Raw genomic sequence first — 22164 nt, forward strand, 5'->3', positions numbered from 1 at the left:
ACAACCGTGTCTGTGAATGCATGTTCTGAGCATCAGGTGTGGTGATGTCAAATTGTGAAACTGAGCAAATATGTGAGTAGGATTCTTGTTAGAGAATAAGAGTGCTGTTTTATTAGATGGTTTCTTGTACGTTTGTTCTCAAACTTGACGCTTTGCTCTCGTTTGTCTTCAGCTGTTTCTGTTCAGCTTAGCATTAACACCTGCATTTTCCCGTTTCCAGTACTACCAACTAGTGTGAATTCTGCAAGTGTTTCCAGGACTGTGAAGCCATAATTTAATGATCCATGTATAAGGGATGTTTTTTGTAGGCAAAAAATGTAGGCCAGAATGATGACCAGCAACCTGAACACTTGCAAAATTGCACCCCCATGCTCTTAAAAATAAATGTTCTTTATTGGCGTCTTTGGTTCCAAGAAGAACCTTGAAAATCCACGAAACCTTTCCATTGCGCAAAAGGATCTTTTCAGTGGGAAAACATTCTTTAGAAAACTCAAATGTTCTTCACACTAAGAAAACAATGCGCTTTTGAAAACATTTATTTTTTAAGAGTGTTTAATATTTTAACCCTTCAATAAGAATTTCCACAGTTATATGGAATTTTATGTTAAACTTGTTCTTTATAATAGAATTTCACAACTGCACATGTGGGAATTTCCAATTCTAACAGTGTTTTTTCAGTTGTTTTTCAGTATTTTTACATTGTTTGACAAGTTTGAGCATAAGACTTTTAAACCTGATATTTACTCAGTATGACCTCAACTGCTAGGCACCAATGCTAAGCTGGGCCTCCGGTGCAAAGCCTGCAAGATGGGCATCCACCACAAGTGCCTGGATCGAGTTGGACAGCAGAGATGCATGGGGAAATTGGTGAGATATTTTCTACTTCTTCCCGCACTTTGTTTGTTTTTGTTGATATTTGACTACTCTTGGAAACTGAATGTGAAACTAAACAAGTATTCAGTGTTTATGTTCATTTGTTGATCAGGTTGGCCAATGTTTGTTTATCATATGAAGAGGCTTGTAACAGATAATGTTGCAAAGAAAACACTTTTTTTTCCAGTCTCCACTAATGGAGAAACCAAGTTCATACTTACCATTTGCAATATCACTTTCCTGGTGTTCCTCTCTGGCAGTAGGTGAAGATTTGTAGTGTGAGTGTTAATATATGTTACTCTTCACAGTGTTATTTTTGGTGGTTTGAAGGTGTGATTCATCAGTCTGTCTTTTCCTTCCGTGAATTTATGTGTGAGTATGAATGTTAATGATTCTCTGGTGTACACTAGAGAAAGTGAGAGAGAAGAAAGATGGGATAGTTGATACAGAATATCAAGATGCATCTATCATGTAAACACCTCTGTGCTTTACTCCGGGGACCCACAAGTCACGACTCTTCTGGGATATTCACACGCCCCCCCACACACACACACGGGGAAAAAATGGCGAAAAGGCAAAAGAGTGCTAAAATTTCCATGGCTTTTCCCATGGCTTCAGTGAAATACCAAAGTCAGTCAGGATTCTCAGAGAATGATTGAGTGACCTTGAGAACGAGTTCAGCTTTTTAAAAAACCTATTCTCATGTAGAAATAAGTCGTAATGTTGTGGCAGTATCGCTCAAATAATAGATTAGATTAATAATGAAATCAAGATATATTTATATTAGGGCTGTCAAATGATTAATTGTGATTAATTGCATACAAAATAAAAGTCTGAGTTTGCCTAATATATGTGTGTGTACTGTATGTAATTATTATGTGTATATACACACAAATTAATGTATATATTTAAGAAAAATATATTATTTATGTACAAAATATTTGTATTTATATATAATATAAATTACATAAAAATTATAATAAATACATACTTGTAATTATTTCTTAAATATATGCATGTGTTTGTATTTATATATACATAATAATTACACACAGTACACACACATATATATATACATACACATATATTAGGCAAACTCAAATGTTTATTTTGTATGCGATTAATCGCGATTAATCATTTGACAGCCCTAATTTTATATATGTGCAGAATTTAATTTTTAGAGTTTTTTTTTAATGTACAGTTTGCATTTTTTTTTAAACAGTAAAATTGTAATTGTGAAGTATTATTACAGTTTAAAATAACTGTTTTCTATTTTAATATGTTTTAAAATGTAATTTATTCCTAAGAAGGCAAAGCTGAATTTTCAGCAGCTTATGCATCACATGATCCTTCAGAAATCATTCTAATATGCCGATTTGATGCACAAGAAACATTTTTATTGTCTTTGTGTTGCTAAAAAGTTTTTTGGAAACTAATACATTTTTTAGGATTCTTTGATGAATAGAAAGTTTATAAGAACAGCATTTATTTGACACAAAATCTTTTGCAACAAAGTAAAATGAATTAATTCTGTCGTTAATTACTTGCCCTCATGTTGTTCCAAACCTGTAAGACCTTCATTTGTTTTCAGAACACAAATGAAAATATTTTTGATGAAATTTTTGATGAAATAGTGCCATTGATGTCTATGCAGGGTTAGAAAGCTCTTGGATTTCATCAAAAATATCTTACTTTGTCTTCTGCAGATGAATTAAGGTCTTTGGAACGACATGAGGGTGAGTAATTAATGACAAAATTTTTATTTTTGGGTGAACTATCGCTTTAGGTTGCACATCACATAATTTACACGATTGTTGATTAACCCAGTAAATGTTCACAATAAAACCCAACAAAATCAACATTTGAAAGAACAACACAATGGAGCTGTGAGTACAATGACCTTTGACCAGCATTTTTTATTCTTAGAACCCAGCGATTCTAGTACTACACTATGAGATCATCAACACAGGAAGTGGAAAAAATGCTGTGCTTGTGCTTCAGACTGAGATGACAAGTCTCCTGATGATGTAGTGGGCTCTCACAGATGGAAAATGTAGCTGTGGGGGGTCAGGATTAAAAAGAGAACAACTCCCCACAGGATTCGGTTCTAATTCCACTGTTGCTCTAGTGGACAAGTTGCTATTTTTAAACTCTGTTTATTTCTCTTGGCTTGTCTGATCAGTGAGAACCTTTTGAGCTACGAGTGCTTTTCAGAGAAGAGTGCTTTACTAGCAGCGTGACATGAGCCGAGTCCTGATTGTTAGTCAACCATTAAAACTCCCATTATGTGCAAGTGAACATCGCATGGTGTAGCTATTATTGTTCTTTTAGTTGATTAAGCAAATTAATCACATGGAAGTTTTTCGGTTGAGTCACTTTGCTATTTTAGGGCGCTTTCAGACACGGTACACTTTTGTTAAATGCATTTATTTGCATCTACTTCAGCACTGAACATGCCTCCTCCCCAGTGAGCTCTTGTGACGTAGCAGCACTAGAGAGCTTCTCTCTGGGTTCAAGTGGTACTTAAATTAGTCCCCAACCCCAGTCATGGCTAACGAAGAAGCCTTCAAAAGAGAATTTGTGATGCTGATGGTGTAGACACCCTGCCTGGACTCAACACAACAAATACAAATAAGGGCATAGTGAGTCCAGCTTCTTTCTTAGAGCTGTGTGTATGAGTGCTACTGGATGCTAATTTTTTTTAATTAATAATTTGAACCACTGAATCTCAGTTGAATCTCTTAAAAGTTCTTTGCAAAATAAACACAGTGAAGTTCCAATGACAGTATATAACAAACAGCAATATCTGTGAACTATTTATGTACTGTCTATTATTGCTACAGCATTTTAAAGGAAAAGTTCACTTCCAGAATAAAAATGTCCTGATAATTTACCCACCACCATGTCAAAAAGGAAGTAAGGATTTTGAGGAATTACTTGAAGGATTTTTCTCCATATAGTGGACTTCAGTGGGGGATCAACAGGTTGAAGGTCCAAATCGCAGTTTCAGTGCAGCTTCAAAGGGCTCTACACGATCCCAGGCGAGGAATGGAAGGGTCTTATCGAGGGAAACCATTGGTCATTTTCTATAAAAATACAAATTTATATACTTTTAACCACAAATGCTCATCTTGCACTAGCTTGACCTCACGCATTACATAATCATGTAGAAATACCAGTGTTTACAAAGCGAGCATGAAAAGAAAGTCAAGCACCCTTTAGAAAAAAAGGTAAAACAACAATGTCAGATGATTTTAAAGTTGGAGGAGAAAATAAGATTCACGCTTCCCTACCTTTTTTAACCAAAGTACACAGATGAGGAACTAACCACGCATGATTTTTTCCAGTGTGATTACGTAATGAGAGCTACTGCAAGATGAGCATTTGTGGTTAAAAACTATATAATTTTGTATTTTTCTTAGAAAGTGATTGGTTGTTTCAATAGATAAGACCTTTATTCCTCAGCTGGGATTGTGTAGAGCCCTTTGAAACTACTCTGAAACTGCAATTTCGACCTTTAACCTGTTGGTCGCTATTGAACTCCACTATATGGAGAAAAATCCTGGGATGTTTTCCTCAAAATTGTTCATTTCTTTTCAACTGAGGAAAGACACGAACATCTTGGATGACATGGGTGAGTAAATGATCAGGAAATTTTCATTCTGAAAGTGAACTAATCCTTTAATAGATGCCAAGACTTTTGTAGAAATTTTTGTGTGATGATGCAAATGAGTTTTTAAATGAGAGTTTTGAATCAATTCACTGCATCCAGTTCGAAATTATATTGGTGTATAAATGTAAACACTGTTTCATCTCTGTAATAACAGTGTTACAATAGTCAGTCTAATGGCACACTCTGTAGGAAATTTAATGGCCAAAAAAGCATGTTAAAGTCTATGATATTGTGTCAGGTGTGAATCTCACTCATTTCAGTACTTAGAATTGTGTTGAAATTTCAACATGGTAACTTGAGACTGTAGCAGGATCAGAAATGAACCGGAGCTTAAGCCTAAAGGGCCACTCAAACTAACAGAAATGCCCTGGGTTTGTGTAAGTGTGTTGTGATTTGTTTACGTTTACATTTTTGTTTGATGTTGGTTTTATTCTATGATAATAAACAGCCAAAACTGTTCAGATTGAGAATAACTGGTGTTTTAAATATTTGATTCCCCTATTTAGCATAAATAGATATTGTGTTTTTGTTTTACGTTTTAAATGCTCCCATCGAGGTTAAAAAAAATGCCAAGTCAATTATGGGTATAAAAAGTAAAATTTGACCCTCAATTTTTTGAAATTGAGATTTATACATACTGTGAAAGGTGAACAATTAAGCTTTCCATTGATGAATGGTTAGGATAGGACAGTATTTGGCTGAGATACAACTATTTGAAAATCTGGAATCTGGTAGGAAATTTACAAAATATCTTCATGGAACATGGTCTTTACTTAATATCATAAAGTACTAATGTACAGTGTACTTTTGCCTATTGCCACAAATATACCCGTCCAACTTAAGACTGGTTTTGTGGTCCAGGGTCACAAATAATGAAATCCACTGATCCTGTTTGTGTGATTGCAGCCCAAAGGTTTTCGGAGATACTCTAGCTCCCCTCTGCTGATTCAGGAACAGTTTGGCTGCATTAGGGAGGTGATGCCTATTGGTGAGCAACATGCAGCATATATTTATTTATTATTATTTTATTTTTTTTTACTTTTGCACAGTATGCCAAAGCATCACCAGCCTGATCATCCTGTTCACTAATATTTTGCAGTATTTTGACACTTCTTCTGTCCTAGCCTGTGGCAGTAAAGTTGACCCGGTGTATGAGACTCTGAGATTTGGAACCTCTCTGGCACAAAAGACCAAGCGGACTAGTGGATCGGAGTCACCACAGAGAAACTCTGTAAGAAACACTTGTTCAGTGTTATCCTATTTTTCATACCTTTTCAAAAAATTTAAAACATTATTCCAATTAGTGTTTCAAAATAAATTATTTTAAATATCATGTTAAACAGTGCTGTAAATGTTTTTGTGAGAAATGTTTTTGAAGTTGCATGCAATTCTGTGTGTGTGTGTGTGTGAGAGAGAGAGAGACAGAGAGAGAGAGAAAGAAAGAGAGAGAGAGAGAGAGAGATTGCCATAGTAAACATACATCCATCATTTACCTGCAGGCAGTCTGCTTCAGTTTAGGCTTTTAAAAAGATTGATAATGCATTTTAATGTGTGTCTGCTTGGCTGCTTGTGTAGAGTATGAAGTGCTTGTGGTAAAAATGGTGATGATTATTATGATTAATTCAATAAAACACTCAAGACAATTCAATTTAATCTCCTTGAGCTGTTTTCTTCTCTTGACTTAATTCAGGTCCATTATTTCCCCTCTACATAAGATGTTTTTTTATTTTGTTTTCTATTAGAGGCATTATCACAGGAATGCAGTTTCTGTAAACAGCAGTCTATTATGAAGCAAGAATCTTGTCATTATTATGTTATTTATAGCAATATATTTGGTCCTTGTCATTTATACTCAATTCTAATACTTGTAACAGTTGTTTTCAAGTTGGTTATATCTGTGTGTGCATGTGAATCTTTAAACCATCTAATGTGCAGTTACTACGGTTGTAAGGGAATCTAAGGGGCCCAGATGTAATGTTTTACTGCTTGAAACAAACACAGGCACACACACACCCTGGAAGGAAGTGATGGTCAGCTTCAGATAATGCCTCTCTAAAGCAAATATAACCAAAAAAGGGAGAGAATAAGATGAAAGAGAGAGAATAGACAGAGGACACAACATGACAGAATGAAGCCAGGATGAAATAAATCAAATTATTTGCGAAAGAAAGATAAGTTTCTACGGTATTTAATAGATGTGAATCTCTGAATAATAAGCAGTTAACATTAATCTTTTCATGTTTAACAGACTAAGACGTTTCTTAGGACTTGTGTTTGTGAGAGAATTCATGTGTGTTTATTCATTTGTTCAGACCAGTGATGTGGCTCAGGTACCAGAAGAAAAGGCGGCCCACAGCAGTCGAGCTCAACTCACCAGGAAACCCAGTGACAACGGTAAGAACATGCAGACAGAAAGTGTGTAATTTATTATGTAACAAAAAACTTGTTCACAGCTTTCCTGTGGATTCTAAGGAGGATCGTAAGGATAGATATTACGGATTACAAAAAGTAAATTAAATTAAAGGAGAAGTCCACTTCCAGAACAACAATTCACAAATAATGTACTCGCCCCCTTGTCATCCAAGATGTTCGTGTCTTTCTGTCTTCAGTCGTGAAAAAATTATGGTTTTTGAGGAAAACATTTCAGGATTTTTCTCCATATAATGGACTTCATTGGTGCCCCGATTTTGAACTTCCAAAATGTAGTTTAAATGCGGCTTCAAAAGGGCTCTAAATGATCCCAGCCCAGGAAGAAGGGTCTTATCTAGCGAAACGATCTGTCATTTTTTTAATACTTTTTAAGCACAAAAGCTCATGTAGCACAGGCTCTGGGATGCGCGTTCACGACGCTACGTACTATAGAATCACGACGAAAGGTCATGTAGGCGGAACTACAGATCCAGTGTTTACAAAGCAAACGCACAAAGACTAAGAAAGTGCAAGTAAGTCAAAGGCTGTTTACAAACAAAAAGGTACAACGATGTCCTCCTCTCAAGTTGTAGGAGAAAATAAGATGGAGTTTTTTACCATACTCAGTCAGTACACAGACGATGAACTTACATGTGATTCGTAGTAGTGATGGGAAGTTCTGACTCGGACCTTTGAGTCGCTTTCAGCAAAATGAACAAATCTTTTTTCGAATCATTTCGTTCATTTTAGCAAAATATAATTAAAATGTTACATGTTACTTCCCTAACACAAGTACTGCTTACACTAACGTTGATCACACCACAAACAAGACAAAACTATAATGCTATAAGAAACAGAAAAGATTAATTCATTGTTTGCCTGGCTTTAGCCTATGAGGGTTTGAGTCGTTCGTTCATCACGGGACATTCCATAAGATGAACGAACAACTCGAAAAACCTGAAGACTTGAAACAGGTGAACTAATTCCAGTACAGAACCTAATAGGATGTTGCGCATGTGCGACTGAACAAATCACTCGCCGAGACGACTCGTTCTTCCAGAGTCACATTAAAAATTCATTCAAAATGAAAGAATCATTCAAGAACGACCCATCACCAATTCGTAGCATCGTGGACGCGCATCCCAGAGCCTGTGCTACACGAACTTTTTATTTTTATTTTTCAAAAAAAATGACCGATTGTTTCACTAGATAAGACCCTTCTTTCTCGGCTGGGAACGTTTAGAGCCCTTTGAAGCTGCATTTAAACTACATTTTGGAAGTTTAAATTTGGGGCATCAATGAAGCCCATTATATGGGGAAAAATCCTGAAATGTTTTCCTCATAATTTCTTTACGACTGAAGACAGAAAGACATGAACATCTTGGATGACAAGGGGGTGAGTAAATTATTGTAAATTGTTGTTCTGGAAGTGGAGTTCTCCTTTAAATTTAAAAAAATACTTTTTTTAAATTCTGCAATTTCCTAATAAAATAAATGTATTTATTTATAAGCACTATTTATTGTCAAAGTACACCTAAAATCACCCCAGCTATGATAAAACTCATGTGAATCTCATCATCTATCCCACAGTCCCGCTTTTAACTACAGACTGCCAGCTTCTGATCAGACACATTGTTCACACTTATTACCGCTTTAGATAACATAATACATTGTATTAGATGGATTGTGTGATAGTATCAGGGAGATTAATCACCTTGATCAGGTTGGCCTCTGGTTGATCACAGACTGACCCCAGCTTTAGTGAATTCATGTGCCCATGACTGTGTGTGCTGGGAAGAGAGATGGATATGTATTCTCTGGTGCCACATAGGTGCCAGCATGACCGAGAAACTGTGGTATTTTTGGGTAATCAGTTCACCACTCTGAACAAGGACCCACTACAACTGCATCATTATTTTAAACTCATGCAATGAAAAGAAAACAAGCAAGGTTTATTCTACTATGATTCACTCATTGATTTTTCTTGTGTTGTGTGTTTTAGTTTTTATGCCCTTGGAGAATGGAACAGAACATTTTCATATTGCTGAAAGGAAATCAGAAGAATCACCTGTAAGCATCACAACATCTCTCTTGATTATTAAGCCATGGTCAGTCAATATAGGCACATGTCTTAAGGCAATAGTTAACCCAAAAATGAACATTGTGTCATTAATTACTCACCCTCATGTCATTTCAAACCTGTAAGACCTTCGTTCATCTTTGGAGCACAAATTAAGATGTTTTTGATGAAATCTGAGAGCTTTCTGACCCTGCATAGACAGCAATGCAACTGACACATTCAAGGCCCAGAAAGTTAGTAAGGACATCATTACAATAATCCATGTGACATCAGTGGTTCAACTGTAGTGGTATGAAGCTACAATAATACTTTTTGTTTGCAAAGAAAACAAAAATAACAACTTTGTTCAACAATTTCTTCTCTTCATAGAAGAAATTGTTGAATAAAGTAATTATTTCTGTTTTCTTTGCTTTTTTATTGTTACAAAATATTTCAATTACTGTTAAGCAAAATAACTGTTTTCAACATAAAGAGATGTGTTAAATAAGAACAATTAGTTTTTCCATCCATATTAAAATAGAAAACAGTTATTTTTATATGTGAATAATTGTTCTTAACATTACTGACTAAAAACCTTACAGCTACTGAGTTTTAGACAAACGTCTTAACAACTAATCCTGGTTTCCCTTGTTTGTTTTCTTCTGAAAATAAACCTTTTTTTTTTTTTAAAGCAGTTTCTGCTGTGTAGCACCATTGCTTGAGACAGAGGTCATGATATTTTTAAGCCAGAGGGAAATGATGCTTTTTATAATGATGCTTAGTCAGAATTTTAATTGTGTTGTGTCGATTCTTTCTGACATTGATACGAGGCAGATAGCTTCACTTCATTCACTCATGATTCACAGTCAGGATTTAATCACATCTGAACTATTCTTAGGCCAGTTGAATGTGTGTGCGCCTGCTTGGATTCACAATTTCCCAGGAGCTGGTGGAAAAAGTCCAAATTTAAGTAACACCCCCACCATAGCCAGTATTTAAATCCCAGTAATGTTTGGATTGTGGAATCAGTTTTTAACTATAACTGTATCTTCCTGGCTAAGAAAAAAAAAAAAATCCTTTAATTGCATTACATTAAAAACAGAAACATGCAATCAAATTGAATTCTGAATTGTATTTTTTACATAAAGGTTTGTATTTATAACTTTATATCAGTTGAGAAATATCCTCTGGAGTAAAAGAGAGTAACTAGCCCTGCGCTCCCCTCCACATATTTTCAGCATAATTTCCGTTGATTTGTGATGTAATTTGTAATAGTCTCTTCCTGTTTATCCCTGTATGTTCAAAATATAGTCAAACAGAGAGCTGAAGAGGGACCCTTTGCAGCTCAACACTTATGTGGCTTTGTTCGAATTTACCCCCCAAGACAACCAAGACCTAGAAATGAGGTGAGAGGAATACATTTTTTAGCTTTTAAAACAGACACAAGCTGCTGTTTTATTCCTTTCCTGTATTTATTTTGTGGCATCAACAGCAGATAATAGTATTTTACTTGATAACAGCTATAATGAGTTCACACTGATACGCACACACACAGAGCAGGACTAAGTTATTCAGTGTCACGGCTGATTTTCCCTATTCCCACCCAATATATCCTCAACGGGATATGCAATTAGTCGGCATAGGGAGGCTCTTCGCTGTCTGCTGGACAATTTCCTGATGATAACGGTCAGCTCAGGGTTTCTTAATATGCAGAGCACATTGTGTGCACACTCTTGTATAAACATGAATATTGATGGCAAAGTGTTTTAAAAGTTTTAGATTGTCTGTTTTCTGCTTTTATATTGTTTCTGTTAATAAATGCTTGTTTAAATAGATGCTGACCTTGTGATTAAGGTTCGGTCACACTGGGCTTTGAACTTACAAAAATACTTCAGATTTTGGTACGAAAATGATAACAGGACCGGGTTTTTGTTTTAGTAATAAATTATAACATAACAGATGAACCTATAAACCTGTGGATTTCCCAGAGGTTACATTTATAGAGTTTGTACAGCTTGGTCTGGTACTTTCACTGTGACCGCTGTGTTATTGTCCCTGCTGATACTGATTCTGATTGCACACACATTTCCCCTTACAATCATTTACACGGCAGCACTTTCATTTCTTTTGATTCAGGTTCTTAGAACCTCAGCAGGAAGGCTGCAGATGACTGTTGACTTTGAATTTCTTTGCATGCGCAGTTTCATTTCGGCTTAATGTAATGAAATGAAGCTATCGCAAAATTTCAGAAGAGTCTCATCAAAGCTTTCAATCATAAATCATTTCTAAAACTAATTTCCTACTATTGAAAGGGGATGTAATGTCTTAATTTGTCCTAATGTGTTCCTTTCTCCCTACAGACCCGGAGATCGAATAATCTTGGCAGATGATTCCAATGATGACTGGTGGAAGGTAAAATTATTACAGATTTACAGAATGTTTGATGAAAAAAGACTTTGGGACAGTTTTGCTAACAACTTGCACCAGGGCAAAGGGTCTTTTGGCGTTAAAATTGTACTGTCAGGTTTTAAACATGCAGTGAAGAATTAGCTCTGAAAATGCGGTTATTCTTGCGCCTGACCTTAGACCTAGAAGAGAGAGGATTTTTTCAACATGTATTAATTTATTTGGATTTTGGAATGCCAGAAAACCACATTATACGAACATATCATTTGCCAAGCCATGTCATTTTTAGTTTGCTTCAGGAAATAAAAGACGACTTGGAACTCTCAACTAGGAGTCACGCAATAGCAGTGACTAAAACTTCCAGCAAATCTTCAGTTCTTTTCAACATACTGTGGCTTCTTTATTTTTTTATTTGCGACTAAACTAATTTGCGCTGTGCTTGGTATATTGCCTTGGTCAATATGTAAATGAGATGTTGCGTCATTGTTCTTTAATTTGTGCATTGTTATTAAATCAGCCACCGAAATTTTCCCTCCCATCTGCGCTGTTTTTGAGTTGCGGGCCTGTGTTAATTTGCCCTGTTTAGTAAAATTGGCCCTTTAATGGTTAAACACATTTTTCTCTCCAAAATGTGAATCTACATTACTAAAAGCTGGAAAACGCTACACGACTTTTAAAATCTGAACTGATTTTACTAGGCATCATGTACTTGGCAACTTTGTATATGGATATAGAGAGAAACTGGGCATCACACACTAAACAACTGAGGATCACACATAACCAGACTTAATAGTCATTTTGAACACAATAAACTCAAAAATAAATGTTCAGAATAATGTGTTGGTTCAAAAATATAAAACATGTTTGATATCCCTCTGACTGGATGGAATTTTTTAGCCTTCTTCCAAATGTCAGTCCAAAACCTATTTTTGTGTATCTAATTGGGATCTAATTTAAATGACTGTCTGTCACCACTGTATATTACAGCTGTTCAGATCCAATTTAAGTGTCTGTGGTCAGGGTTGCCATAACGGTTTATGGGACCCCCCTGGACAGCATATTCACTTGGGCCCTGCATTCCAGGGGTGGGTTTTTTTCCCCTTTGTAGAAATTGCAGAATTGTCCTGTAGAGTTTAGCTCAAGCCCCAATTAGACACACCTGAATCAGCTAATCAAGCTCTTATTATGCATGTTAGAAACTTCCTGGCAGGTGTGTTGAGGCAAGTTGAAGCTAAACTCTGCTGACACCAGCCCTCCAGGACTGAGTTTGGGCACCCCTGTGCTAGCCCTTCCCTAGCGCCGCCCATGCTGTGGTGCTCTTTCGTTTTACTGTATGCATTAGTTTCTATTGCAATGACGTTGAGTTGGTATAGCTATGCTGAAAACAACAACAGCAATATAGTTTGCAATACAGATCTGCAATTTGCAATGTTTTATGTTTTAACATTACGTTTTATGAGGCAGCAGAAAATTGGGAAGCTGGAATGCGCTGCTTTATTCCATGCTGCTGTCTGTAAGGCACATCTAGGCAAATCTATTGAGTTGTGAATAGATTTCTATGTGAATAGAATTTCAAACTATATATGAATGTAGCTTGAAATGTAGCTTTTTTTTGGCATACCCACTTTCTAAATATGATCAGATTACAATCGGATATGCACAGAAATTGGATTTGGACTGACAGTCTGAACAAATCTACAGTCTAAAGCTAGAAAATTTGCAGACTGGCTCTGACTTTGAGCAACCAGCATTGACTCCTCCAGACTATAAATCAGGGAAAAAATCTGGACAAAGAGTATTTGCTCGCAAATAGTAATTCAGAAATACATAATTCTACATGATGTTTTTTCTAACTTTATAGCGCTATAATACTATTTATAATGAAGTTCACCACCTATACATGGCCAGCTTGATATTTGGTTGGCTCCTTTGAAGTAATTCAAAATTGAATGTGTAGAAATTCTTAGCGATGAGTCAAAAGGAGAAAATGTGAAAGCCATTTTCAGTGCTTGTCCAAGCAATTACAAATTTATGAGGACTGAAGCTTTCAAGCTTAAAAAGGACACAAAAGCACCATAAAAAATAAATGAAGTCTATATGTACTTTATGGTACATGTGTGCTATTTTCCAGTCCAAAGTTTGATGTTGTATAACAGTTTTGTGTCCCTTATTTGTTCTGAACAGTTCAACTGAGCACTGTTTTTCAGAAAAATCCAGGTCCTGCAGATTCTTCAGTTTTTCAGCATCTTTTGCATATTTGAACCCTTTCCAGCAGTGACTGTATGATTTTGAGATCCATCTTTTCACATTGAGGACAACTGAGGTACTCAAACACAACTATTAAAAAAGGTTTAAACATTCACTGATGCTCCAGAAGGAAACGTGATGCATTAAAAGCCGGCGGGAGAAAGCTTTTTGAATTTGAAAATAATGTAAATTGTATTTAATTTGTCTTCCGGGAAACATGCAAGTATCTTGAAAAAAATGATATTTAAACAAAATAATAAAAATTTGGACATCTTAGCACTGTTCAAAAGTTCTCACCCCCCGGAAAGGTTTCAATTATGCAAAGGATGCTGACAACCAGTGCTCAGTTTAATGGTTCAGAGCAAACAAGTGACTCATGAACAACCTTCACAAAACAAAAAAAACAGGTGTAGATCATCCAGGTAACCACACACAGTATTAAGAACCAAGGGTTCCCAAACTTTTGAAGGGGGTTATTCTAATAATTTCAGCTTTTTTTGGTCTTGTGGGCTATATATAAATATATTTATGTAAAATATCTTACTCAGAACAGTATTAAATAAAAAAAAAACATGCATTTTGTATGATCTCTCTTATTTTGTTAAAATTAACATTTTCACAGATTCTGCAAGCGGTTCCCAAACTTTCGCATGCCACTGTATATTTTAAAGGGATAGTTCACCCAGAAACTAACATTCTGTCATTAATTGCTCACCCTCAGCTTGTCCCAAACTCATAAGACGTTCGTCCATCTTTGGAACACAAATGAAGATGTTTTTGATGAAATCCGAGAGCTTGCTGTGCGCCTTGTATACAAGCAGAGGAATGCACATGCATCCTTACCACAATTCTGGGCCTTGAACAAGACAGCTGTGTTGCTGTCTATGCAGGGTCAGAAAGCTCTCAGATTTTATCAAAAATGTCTTGATTTGTGTTCCAAAGATGACCAAAGGTCTTACAGGTTTGGAACGACATGAGGGTGACTAATTAATTACAGAATTTTCATTTTTGGATAAAGATCTCTTTAAGAGTGTTTGTGGGTTTACATATTTGTTCTTGTGTATTTTGCTAACATTTCTAGGGTGTGATTGAAGATAGAATAGGTTATTTCCCAGCATCCTTTGCGCATCAGGTGAGGGCGGGTGACAGGGTGTTCAGATGTAACCGAACCTTTATTGGCTGTAAGGAGCAAGGGCAGATCACCCTGAAGGAGGGACAAGTGAGTACATTTAAGCATACAATAATTTCTGACTTGGATTCTCGCCAGCTTGATAATACTACTGTATCGACACACTTTCAGATTTGTGTCAGCGGTGAGGATGAACACAATGGCTTCATCAGAGTAGCCAGCGGGAAAAAGAGAGGATTCGTGCCCTGTGACGTCCTAGAGAATATATGAAGTGAAAGATCAGAAAAGAGATGGTTAGTTTAAAGAAAAGGAAAGACCTTCCACGGCGATGAGTCCAGCGCTGCCTCTGTGACTGTTTGAATGATCTGTGAATCCACCTGTAGGGTGACCAGACACGGGAGGGCTCATCAGGATGGATCAGAACAGCCCTGTTTTAACCCCTGTCTCCCTCAGTGACAAGGGAAGAATGTACAATGACTCCAAAGAGTATTTGGACATCTAAGTTGCACCTAAAAATGTATAGATTTAGTTAATTTCATTAACTAAAAACAAAACCATCTGCAAACAAATGTTGCCAGAGCTTTTCTCAGAACTTGCGTTACTTTTCTAAGCCATTTTTTGTGAATGAAATTAAATCCAATACTTGTTTCTTACTAAGTTAAAGTGGTGATTCCAAAAATAGTGCCTGATTTCCTCTAATACATCACACTTGCTCACAAAATGCGATGTGCTTTTTTTAGCTTTTTGCTTTTGACAGCCATTTTTAAGGTGAAGAAGTCTTGTATTACCCTTTTCCCCCAAAAACAGAGGGCTAGTTATCATTTAAAACCTATTTTTATCTTTTACCATAAATGCCACTTGGTTTGATATTTTGATATCTAATCATTTTCAAGTCTAGCTTAAATGTCCAAATACTTCTTGGGGCCATTGTATTTGTGTTTCATTAACTGCTGAATGTCAGTGTCATGTTTTCTTTCTCATCTGAGAGAATTGTGTTTTCTGTATTTTATTTATTGAATGTTAGTATAGGGGGTCGTCAACCACAACACTTTTTACTATCAACTATTCAATATAGCATCAAAACTCACATTCTTTTGAAATATCTTAATTGTTAAGACAACATATTTTAATGCTTCATATATTTCCATAAAATACAATTAACTGTTTAATGCTATGTAATAAATTTTTTTTTTTTTCAGCCATTCTTTCCAATAAATATGCAGGTGTTCTGTTGTTCGTAATACTTCGGATTTACTTTCCACTCCCAGAATTTTATTTTTCACATGCTTCTGAGAACAGAGCAGGAATGAACAGACCTCAGCCGTGTCAGAATCATTGTTTTCAGATGTTAATCCAAATTCAAAGCAGAACACACACATTTCTAGATCAAACACACTCCACCGCCTGTGATAAAAGCATGTGGACAAGGGTTTCAGCAGACACATCTTTTTTTTTAATGTCCTAGTGTGTTCAAATGTCTCTTGAACATATTTGTGCTACATGTCATCTGTACTAATTATCTTTTATTATTAAGCGTTTTTTTAGACAAACATTGATTTTTGAATTTTTAATATTAAAAAGCTAAATTAAGCAGATGTATGTATTGCAACACCATTACAGCAGGTATGACTGAAGAAGACGGTTACAGTAAAGACTTTTAAATTAATGTTTTTTATTATTATTTATTTGAGTCTAGTCATGAAAGAATAGGCATTGTGTATTGTTCATTTAAATGATACATAATCTGTCTCTTGATAAGATGTCTCATATATATAATTTAACTCATCTTGTCTGGCCTTTTGATAATATTGAGCTAAATGAAGCTGGCTTATTGGACAGCATCATGATATTGCTGTGTATATACTTTATGTACAGAATTAAAGTTTATTTATTGATCTGTTTGTTGTCCTGTGCATTTGTGTATTTATTTGTAGCGTACAATGATAGATTTTTCACTTCTTTTTAATCCCCCCAAAATCTAAACCGTCGCAATAGACAAATTGGGTGTTTGCAAACAGTGATGACGTTTTTGTGGGCGGCGCCTATCTGGTGGCAGAAAGTTACAGTTTTCGAGTGACTATGGAAACCACATATTAAAAGAATAAAAAGGGTACATTTAAGGTTATATTTCAAAATTCTGACTGTAATCTCGCAATTCCGAGATTATATCTCAACTCTTCATTCTCTCTTTTTAGTTTATATTCCACACTTTTGGCTTTTTTTTTCTCCTTAGAATGAACTAACTCACTATTGTTGAGTTACATGGAGTTATAAAGTACAAAATACGAGATATAAACTTGCATTTGTGAGAAAAAAGGACGAATGAGATAAAATAGGTAAATGTAGGCAACCGGAGTAGACCGCTGCTTCGGCATGTGTGTTTCAACCCCCTGTACTGCACACCTCTGCGGCGCGTTACAGCTCTGAATCGGCTACTCTAGTCAATGCTTTTGTTTATACCCGACGCGCTGCGATTCGTTGAGCCGCTCTACGTGCTGCATCCTCATCCTCACACCGCCCTCCCCCCCAACATCAATTGGAATTTCTGTGGGCGGGATTTAATTTAATGATATTCTAATGGACCTTGTTGTGACATCATGGCATGCAGAAAACAAAGTTGTAGTCCAAAGAGCTGTTCGTTGTAGTTCTTGAAAAGGGATTTTTTTAAAAACAAAAAATCTCCCCTTGGAGTGGACTTTGAGATTTGTAACTTTGTAGATCTTTTTTTTATGCCCAAAGATACACACCACCCACTGACTAAAGTTCAAAAAGTGAAAAAGCATAATAGGACCCCTTTAATTCATATTAAATACATTGCTTTATTTTAGTCCTTGCTTATAAATGCTAGCAAACACAAGAAAGTGAAAAATGCACATGGCGGACGGAAAGACAGCTAGAGATATATGGCCTGCACCATCACACTTTAAAATCAAAGTGTGGAAACATTTATTCAGAAATTAAAGTGATTTCTCTATTTCAACCATTTAAAAGACTACGAGAGCGATCCCAGTTCTGCACGTAAAGGTTTAACGCAATGTAGACTAAAAAGTGTAGCAGAATATTTGTCTATGTTTCGCTGCAGTTGTCTTTCCTTCAACTTTTTCCCCATGGTCTAGAGTCTAGAGAGAAAAAACAAAGTTCACAACACATAGCAATATCATTTGCAATACTTATAGAATTTAAATTCTTAAAAAAAAAAAATCACAATACATATTGTATCGGCACTCAAGTATCGTGATAGTATCGAATCAGGGGTGTAGGTGTATCGTCCCATCCCTAGTAATCATAGCAGGTTTCATCCATTAGTCTGTCCTTTCAAACGTCTGCATTTAGCTTCAAATGGTGTTTTTGACGTCACTATTCTATAAAAATGATTTGCATTTTGATTCTGACATCCAAAGACACAACAATACATTTTATCTCTTATTCCGGATGAATCAGTAACACCCTCTTCGTGATTAAGCTCCACCAGAAGGAGTAAGTCTCTCACTTTGATTATTTGCACATTGTCTTGTGTTTGTAAGGGTGTAACATTAAACCATAGCTTCTGGCCAAAATATATATAGTCCATAATCCATAATAATGCTTTCATTACACTAAAAAAGGAGGCGCTGGACTGTCTGACGGCTGCAGGTGGAATTGGCTAAATGAGCTGAGTCCAGACATTATTCATCACTGACTGCAGTTTTGCCATCGTCCTGTTCCGTGTCACTGCCGTCAGCGAGTCTGAAGTGAATCTGGTAATAGAGTTGGCCTCCTTAATTAGTTTGATCAGATGCCTGGAAAAGTCTGAGCTGTTGTTGTTCACCCAGCAAACACACAGTGCTCATTACAGAAAGGTAGAACGTCTCCGTGGGATCACGGTGCTGTTCAAAACAATACCACGTTTACATGCACCGTGCAAGTTCCGCCTTTATGTTGTTTTGTCCTGACACTGGAATATAAATTCTCCAGGGCATCTTTGGTCCAATTGTCAACAAACCAAGAAAAAAAGATGGTGACAGAGATCGAAACATGATTAAATTCCCCAGAGGCAGTATTTGGGGTTTCTACAGAGAGAATGCACTAATATAAAAGTCATTTGGCTGTGTTTGTGTGCAGATTACATATTATTCATGCTTTGAGGAAAATGTTAACATAGATGAACTAGTGTTTAGGAGCCATGTGGATTATAACATCTTACAGTTGAAAGCATAGGCAAAATACAGTAAAAAGTGTCTCTTCAGTGGATAATAAACTAAATACCTAAAATCATGCATGCATACTCATTTCATTTAGTTTGCAATGGAATGTGGAATAGTGAAGAAAAATACGGATTAAGTAATATTCATTACTATTTCCATGTCATGGCAATGACTTCCTTTGTGTTATTTAAGAGATGTTTATGTGATAAATGAATTAAGTGATTTATATATTTATGTAATAGTCATATGAAAAGAGGATGTGATGGTATTGTTTTTTTATTTGCTTGAAGGTAACATACAAGAAAACAAGTAAACAACAATAAGAAAAATCTTAATAAAATTCCAAGAAGTCCAAATAGCAGCATAACAGAAATAAACACAATAAACAAATTTGAAAATTCAGAGAGAAAAATAAATACAAAAATAAATAAATATAAAAATAAAACACAATACAAGGGGCTTAATCACCAAAAAATACCTTCAAAAGATTACATAGTTTAAGGGCTTTTTTATGACGAATAAGTTTTAAAGATTTGAAGAAGATCATTCAATCTTTCTGAAAAAGTGAGAAAGTTGGAGTTATTAAAGAATCTGCATTTATGAATAAAATAATTGGCCAAAATCACAATATTATTCACCAAATATTTGACATCACAATTCTGACAAAAGGACAAATATTTTACAATTTTGAAATCAAAGTCAGTTTTTTAGAGAATTTACATACATAAAATAAATGTTCTAATGACTCTGTGTCTGCTTCACAATGTGAAGGTATTGTTTGGAGGCAGGTTGAGTCACTTTGTTTGCTTTCTTTTTCAAAGAAAGAAATAAGAAAGATGGCTACTAAAAAATGTCATGTTTGGCGCTGATAACCTTGTGGGCAGCGCGTTGTGCTGCGGGCGTCCTGAGTTCGAATCCGGCTGCACACCTTTCCCGATCCCACCCCCTTCTCTTTCTCCCGCTTCGCTTACTGTCAGCTATGATCTGTCCTATCATAATAAAGGCAAAAAAAAACCCCAAAAAATCTTTAAAAAAGTAATGTTTAATTCAGTATCTTATACTTGCCATTTCTTTGTGAAAAATAGTTTAAGTAAATTCTACACCATTTATTTTCTTCAGTTTTTGTACTTTCTTTTTTGTGCTTATACACTCATCTTACTTACAAACACACACACTGAATTAACAAACACCTGGTATGAATGTATGAAGCATGCATTCCCTAATGAAAAAATTGTTACGGATATGCCAGGCTCCACCTTCACTCACAAACTAAACTTCCCAGAATTCCCAGATTTCTTTCTTTCTTTCTTTCTGTCTTTCTTTCCTTTAAGAGAATTCAAGGGAATGTAATAAGGGGCTCAGGACATGCTGAATTGAGTTTCTATTGCAACCTTAGTTCCCCTTCAGTCGTACTGTACAACGTTACATCAATACTTACGTATTTGGGGTCCTACTTGGGAGCCCAATCACCTCCGAGTTTAAGAAGAAAAAGCCAATGAAATTGGCGAGTGGAATTTGTATGCTAAGCCACTCCAGTCTCACAGGTCTGGGATGTAAACAAATGCATGTTGAGATGCCATTTGCGCTCATGCGGCATGGGCATGCCCATCATTGCGCTCGGTCAAAGCTTACATTAATATGTAAGCTGCCTTTGCGTTCTACCCTTTCCAGTTTTGCGGGTCGCTGGACTCCCGAGGCTGCATTGGCTGGAAGCATGGGAGACCTGAGGTTTATAGTCTGCGTTGCTCGATCGGGTCATTCCCCGCGGAGGTCTGGCTCCTCTCAGGGTATTACCGTTGAGTTTCTGAATGTTGATGCCGGTTCATCCTAGTGCGAGCCTTGCGTCTCGTTTAGTGCTCATGAGGAAGTTAAGGCATCTATCGCTGCATCAGTGGAGGGGTTATTGTCTTCTGATGCCGGAGATTCTGCTGAGCAGCTCCCTGTTGTGGTGGCTGCACAGCTGGGGTCCGAGGCTAAGTTGACGACCATGTTCCCCTGGGCAGCCTCGTCCGCCAAGCAGGAGGTTGGGTTCTCCACCTTTCCCTGGGCATTCAGGGTCTGACAATTGGTTCCGGCATCAGAGGCGGCTCTTGCTGCGTTCTTCGTTCATGAAGAGCTCAGCTACATGTTTGGCTCTTCCCCCCGCACTTCCCTTGTGGGTTGAGGCGGCTTGAGAACATGTTCACGTCCTCCGGTGGAGTGTGCGATTGTGGTATATTCGTGCTCGCGAACGCCGCCATCTGGGTGGGCTGTCCGTGCTTCTCACTTTAGCCTGTAAGCGTCTACCACCCCTGGCTGTATAGTGGGGCTCACAGTGCAGCAGGCCATGCCACCTCCGCCCTAAATCGTGCACGAGGGAAGTTCTGACTCGAGGTTGATGCAGAAAAGTCTCGGTGCAGTCCCTCGGTCAGGTGATGTCCATTTTTGTGGCCTAAAAGTGTTATTCTGGCTGAACCTAGTAGAGATATGTGACACTGACAAACCTCGCTTTCTTGGTGTCCGTCTCTCAGGACAGCCTCTTCAGCGACACTGTCCAGGATTTATCCCAGCGGTCTTGGACAGTTCTCACGCAGCAAAAGAACTTGGAGTGCCCATGGAAGGGCCGTGTTTTTCATCTGCTTGTTGCGGAAGGCGCACCCCGGTGGCCCCACAGAAATCTTCTCCCCTTCGGGGGTGTTGAGCTGGTCACACCTAGGGGGGCACAGTCTGCCATTGGGTTGCCTTGCATGAAGCGGGGCTTCCTGAAAGCAGACTACCCAGCAATTAGAGGATTGCTCCAGGAATGCCCTTGGGAAAGACACTGCCTGTTTGCTGGTCGATTTGGTCGGTCCATACATCCGAGAAAAGCTGCGGGCTTCGGCCTGTCCTGGTTCTTGAGTTCCGAATCAGTCCCCTCTAAAATCGAGCTACCATTCGGGTGGTTGATACAGAACCGCATGTTTCTGTTCTTCAGCGCCAGGATTGGGTTACAGCTTCGACCTGAAGGATGCGTGCTGTTATGCTCTGATTGCCCTGATGCAGATCATTTTCCGGCCTGCTTTAGGGGTCAGACGTATCAGTACGGGTCTTCCCTCAGCCACAGGGACTTCGGGTCTACCCGAGAAAAGGATTAAAAAAAAAAAAAAACCTGAGCTCTTTTCTTGGTATGGAGTAAATGGATCCGGTCGAGAAATGTCAGCTGTCC

At 37.2% G+C, this 22164-nt stretch overlaps 1 protein-coding gene across 2 annotated transcripts in view; it reads left to right on the forward strand.

Moving 5' to 3' along the window:
- Positions 1–16693, forward strand: part of stac (SH3 and cysteine rich domain) — a 32329-nt gene extending 15636 nt beyond the window's left edge. For both annotated transcript variants that reach the window (XM_051133819.1, XM_051133820.1), the window contains 9 exons: positions 767–867; positions 5453–5534; positions 5671–5777; positions 6859–6940; positions 8958–9025; positions 10326–10420; positions 11375–11426; positions 14749–14886; positions 14968–16693. In XM_051133819.1, coding sequence (XP_050989776.1) covers positions 767–867; positions 5453–5534; positions 5671–5777; positions 6859–6940; positions 8958–9025; positions 10326–10420; positions 11375–11426; positions 14749–14886; positions 14968–15066 — 824 coding nt within the window. In that variant the 3' untranslated portion in view covers positions 15067–16693. The remainder of the gene's footprint in view (positions 1–766; positions 868–5452; positions 5535–5670; positions 5778–6858; positions 6941–8957; positions 9026–10325; positions 10421–11374; positions 11427–14748; positions 14887–14967) is intronic.
- Positions 16694–22164: the final 5471 nt, after the last annotated feature.

This window comes from Labeo rohita, chromosome 17 (genome assembly GCF_022985175.1).
Source record: "Labeo rohita strain BAU-BD-2019 chromosome 17, IGBB_LRoh.1.0, whole genome shotgun sequence".
Lineage (NCBI taxonomy): Eukaryota > Metazoa > Chordata > Actinopteri > Cypriniformes > Cyprinidae > Labeo > Labeo rohita.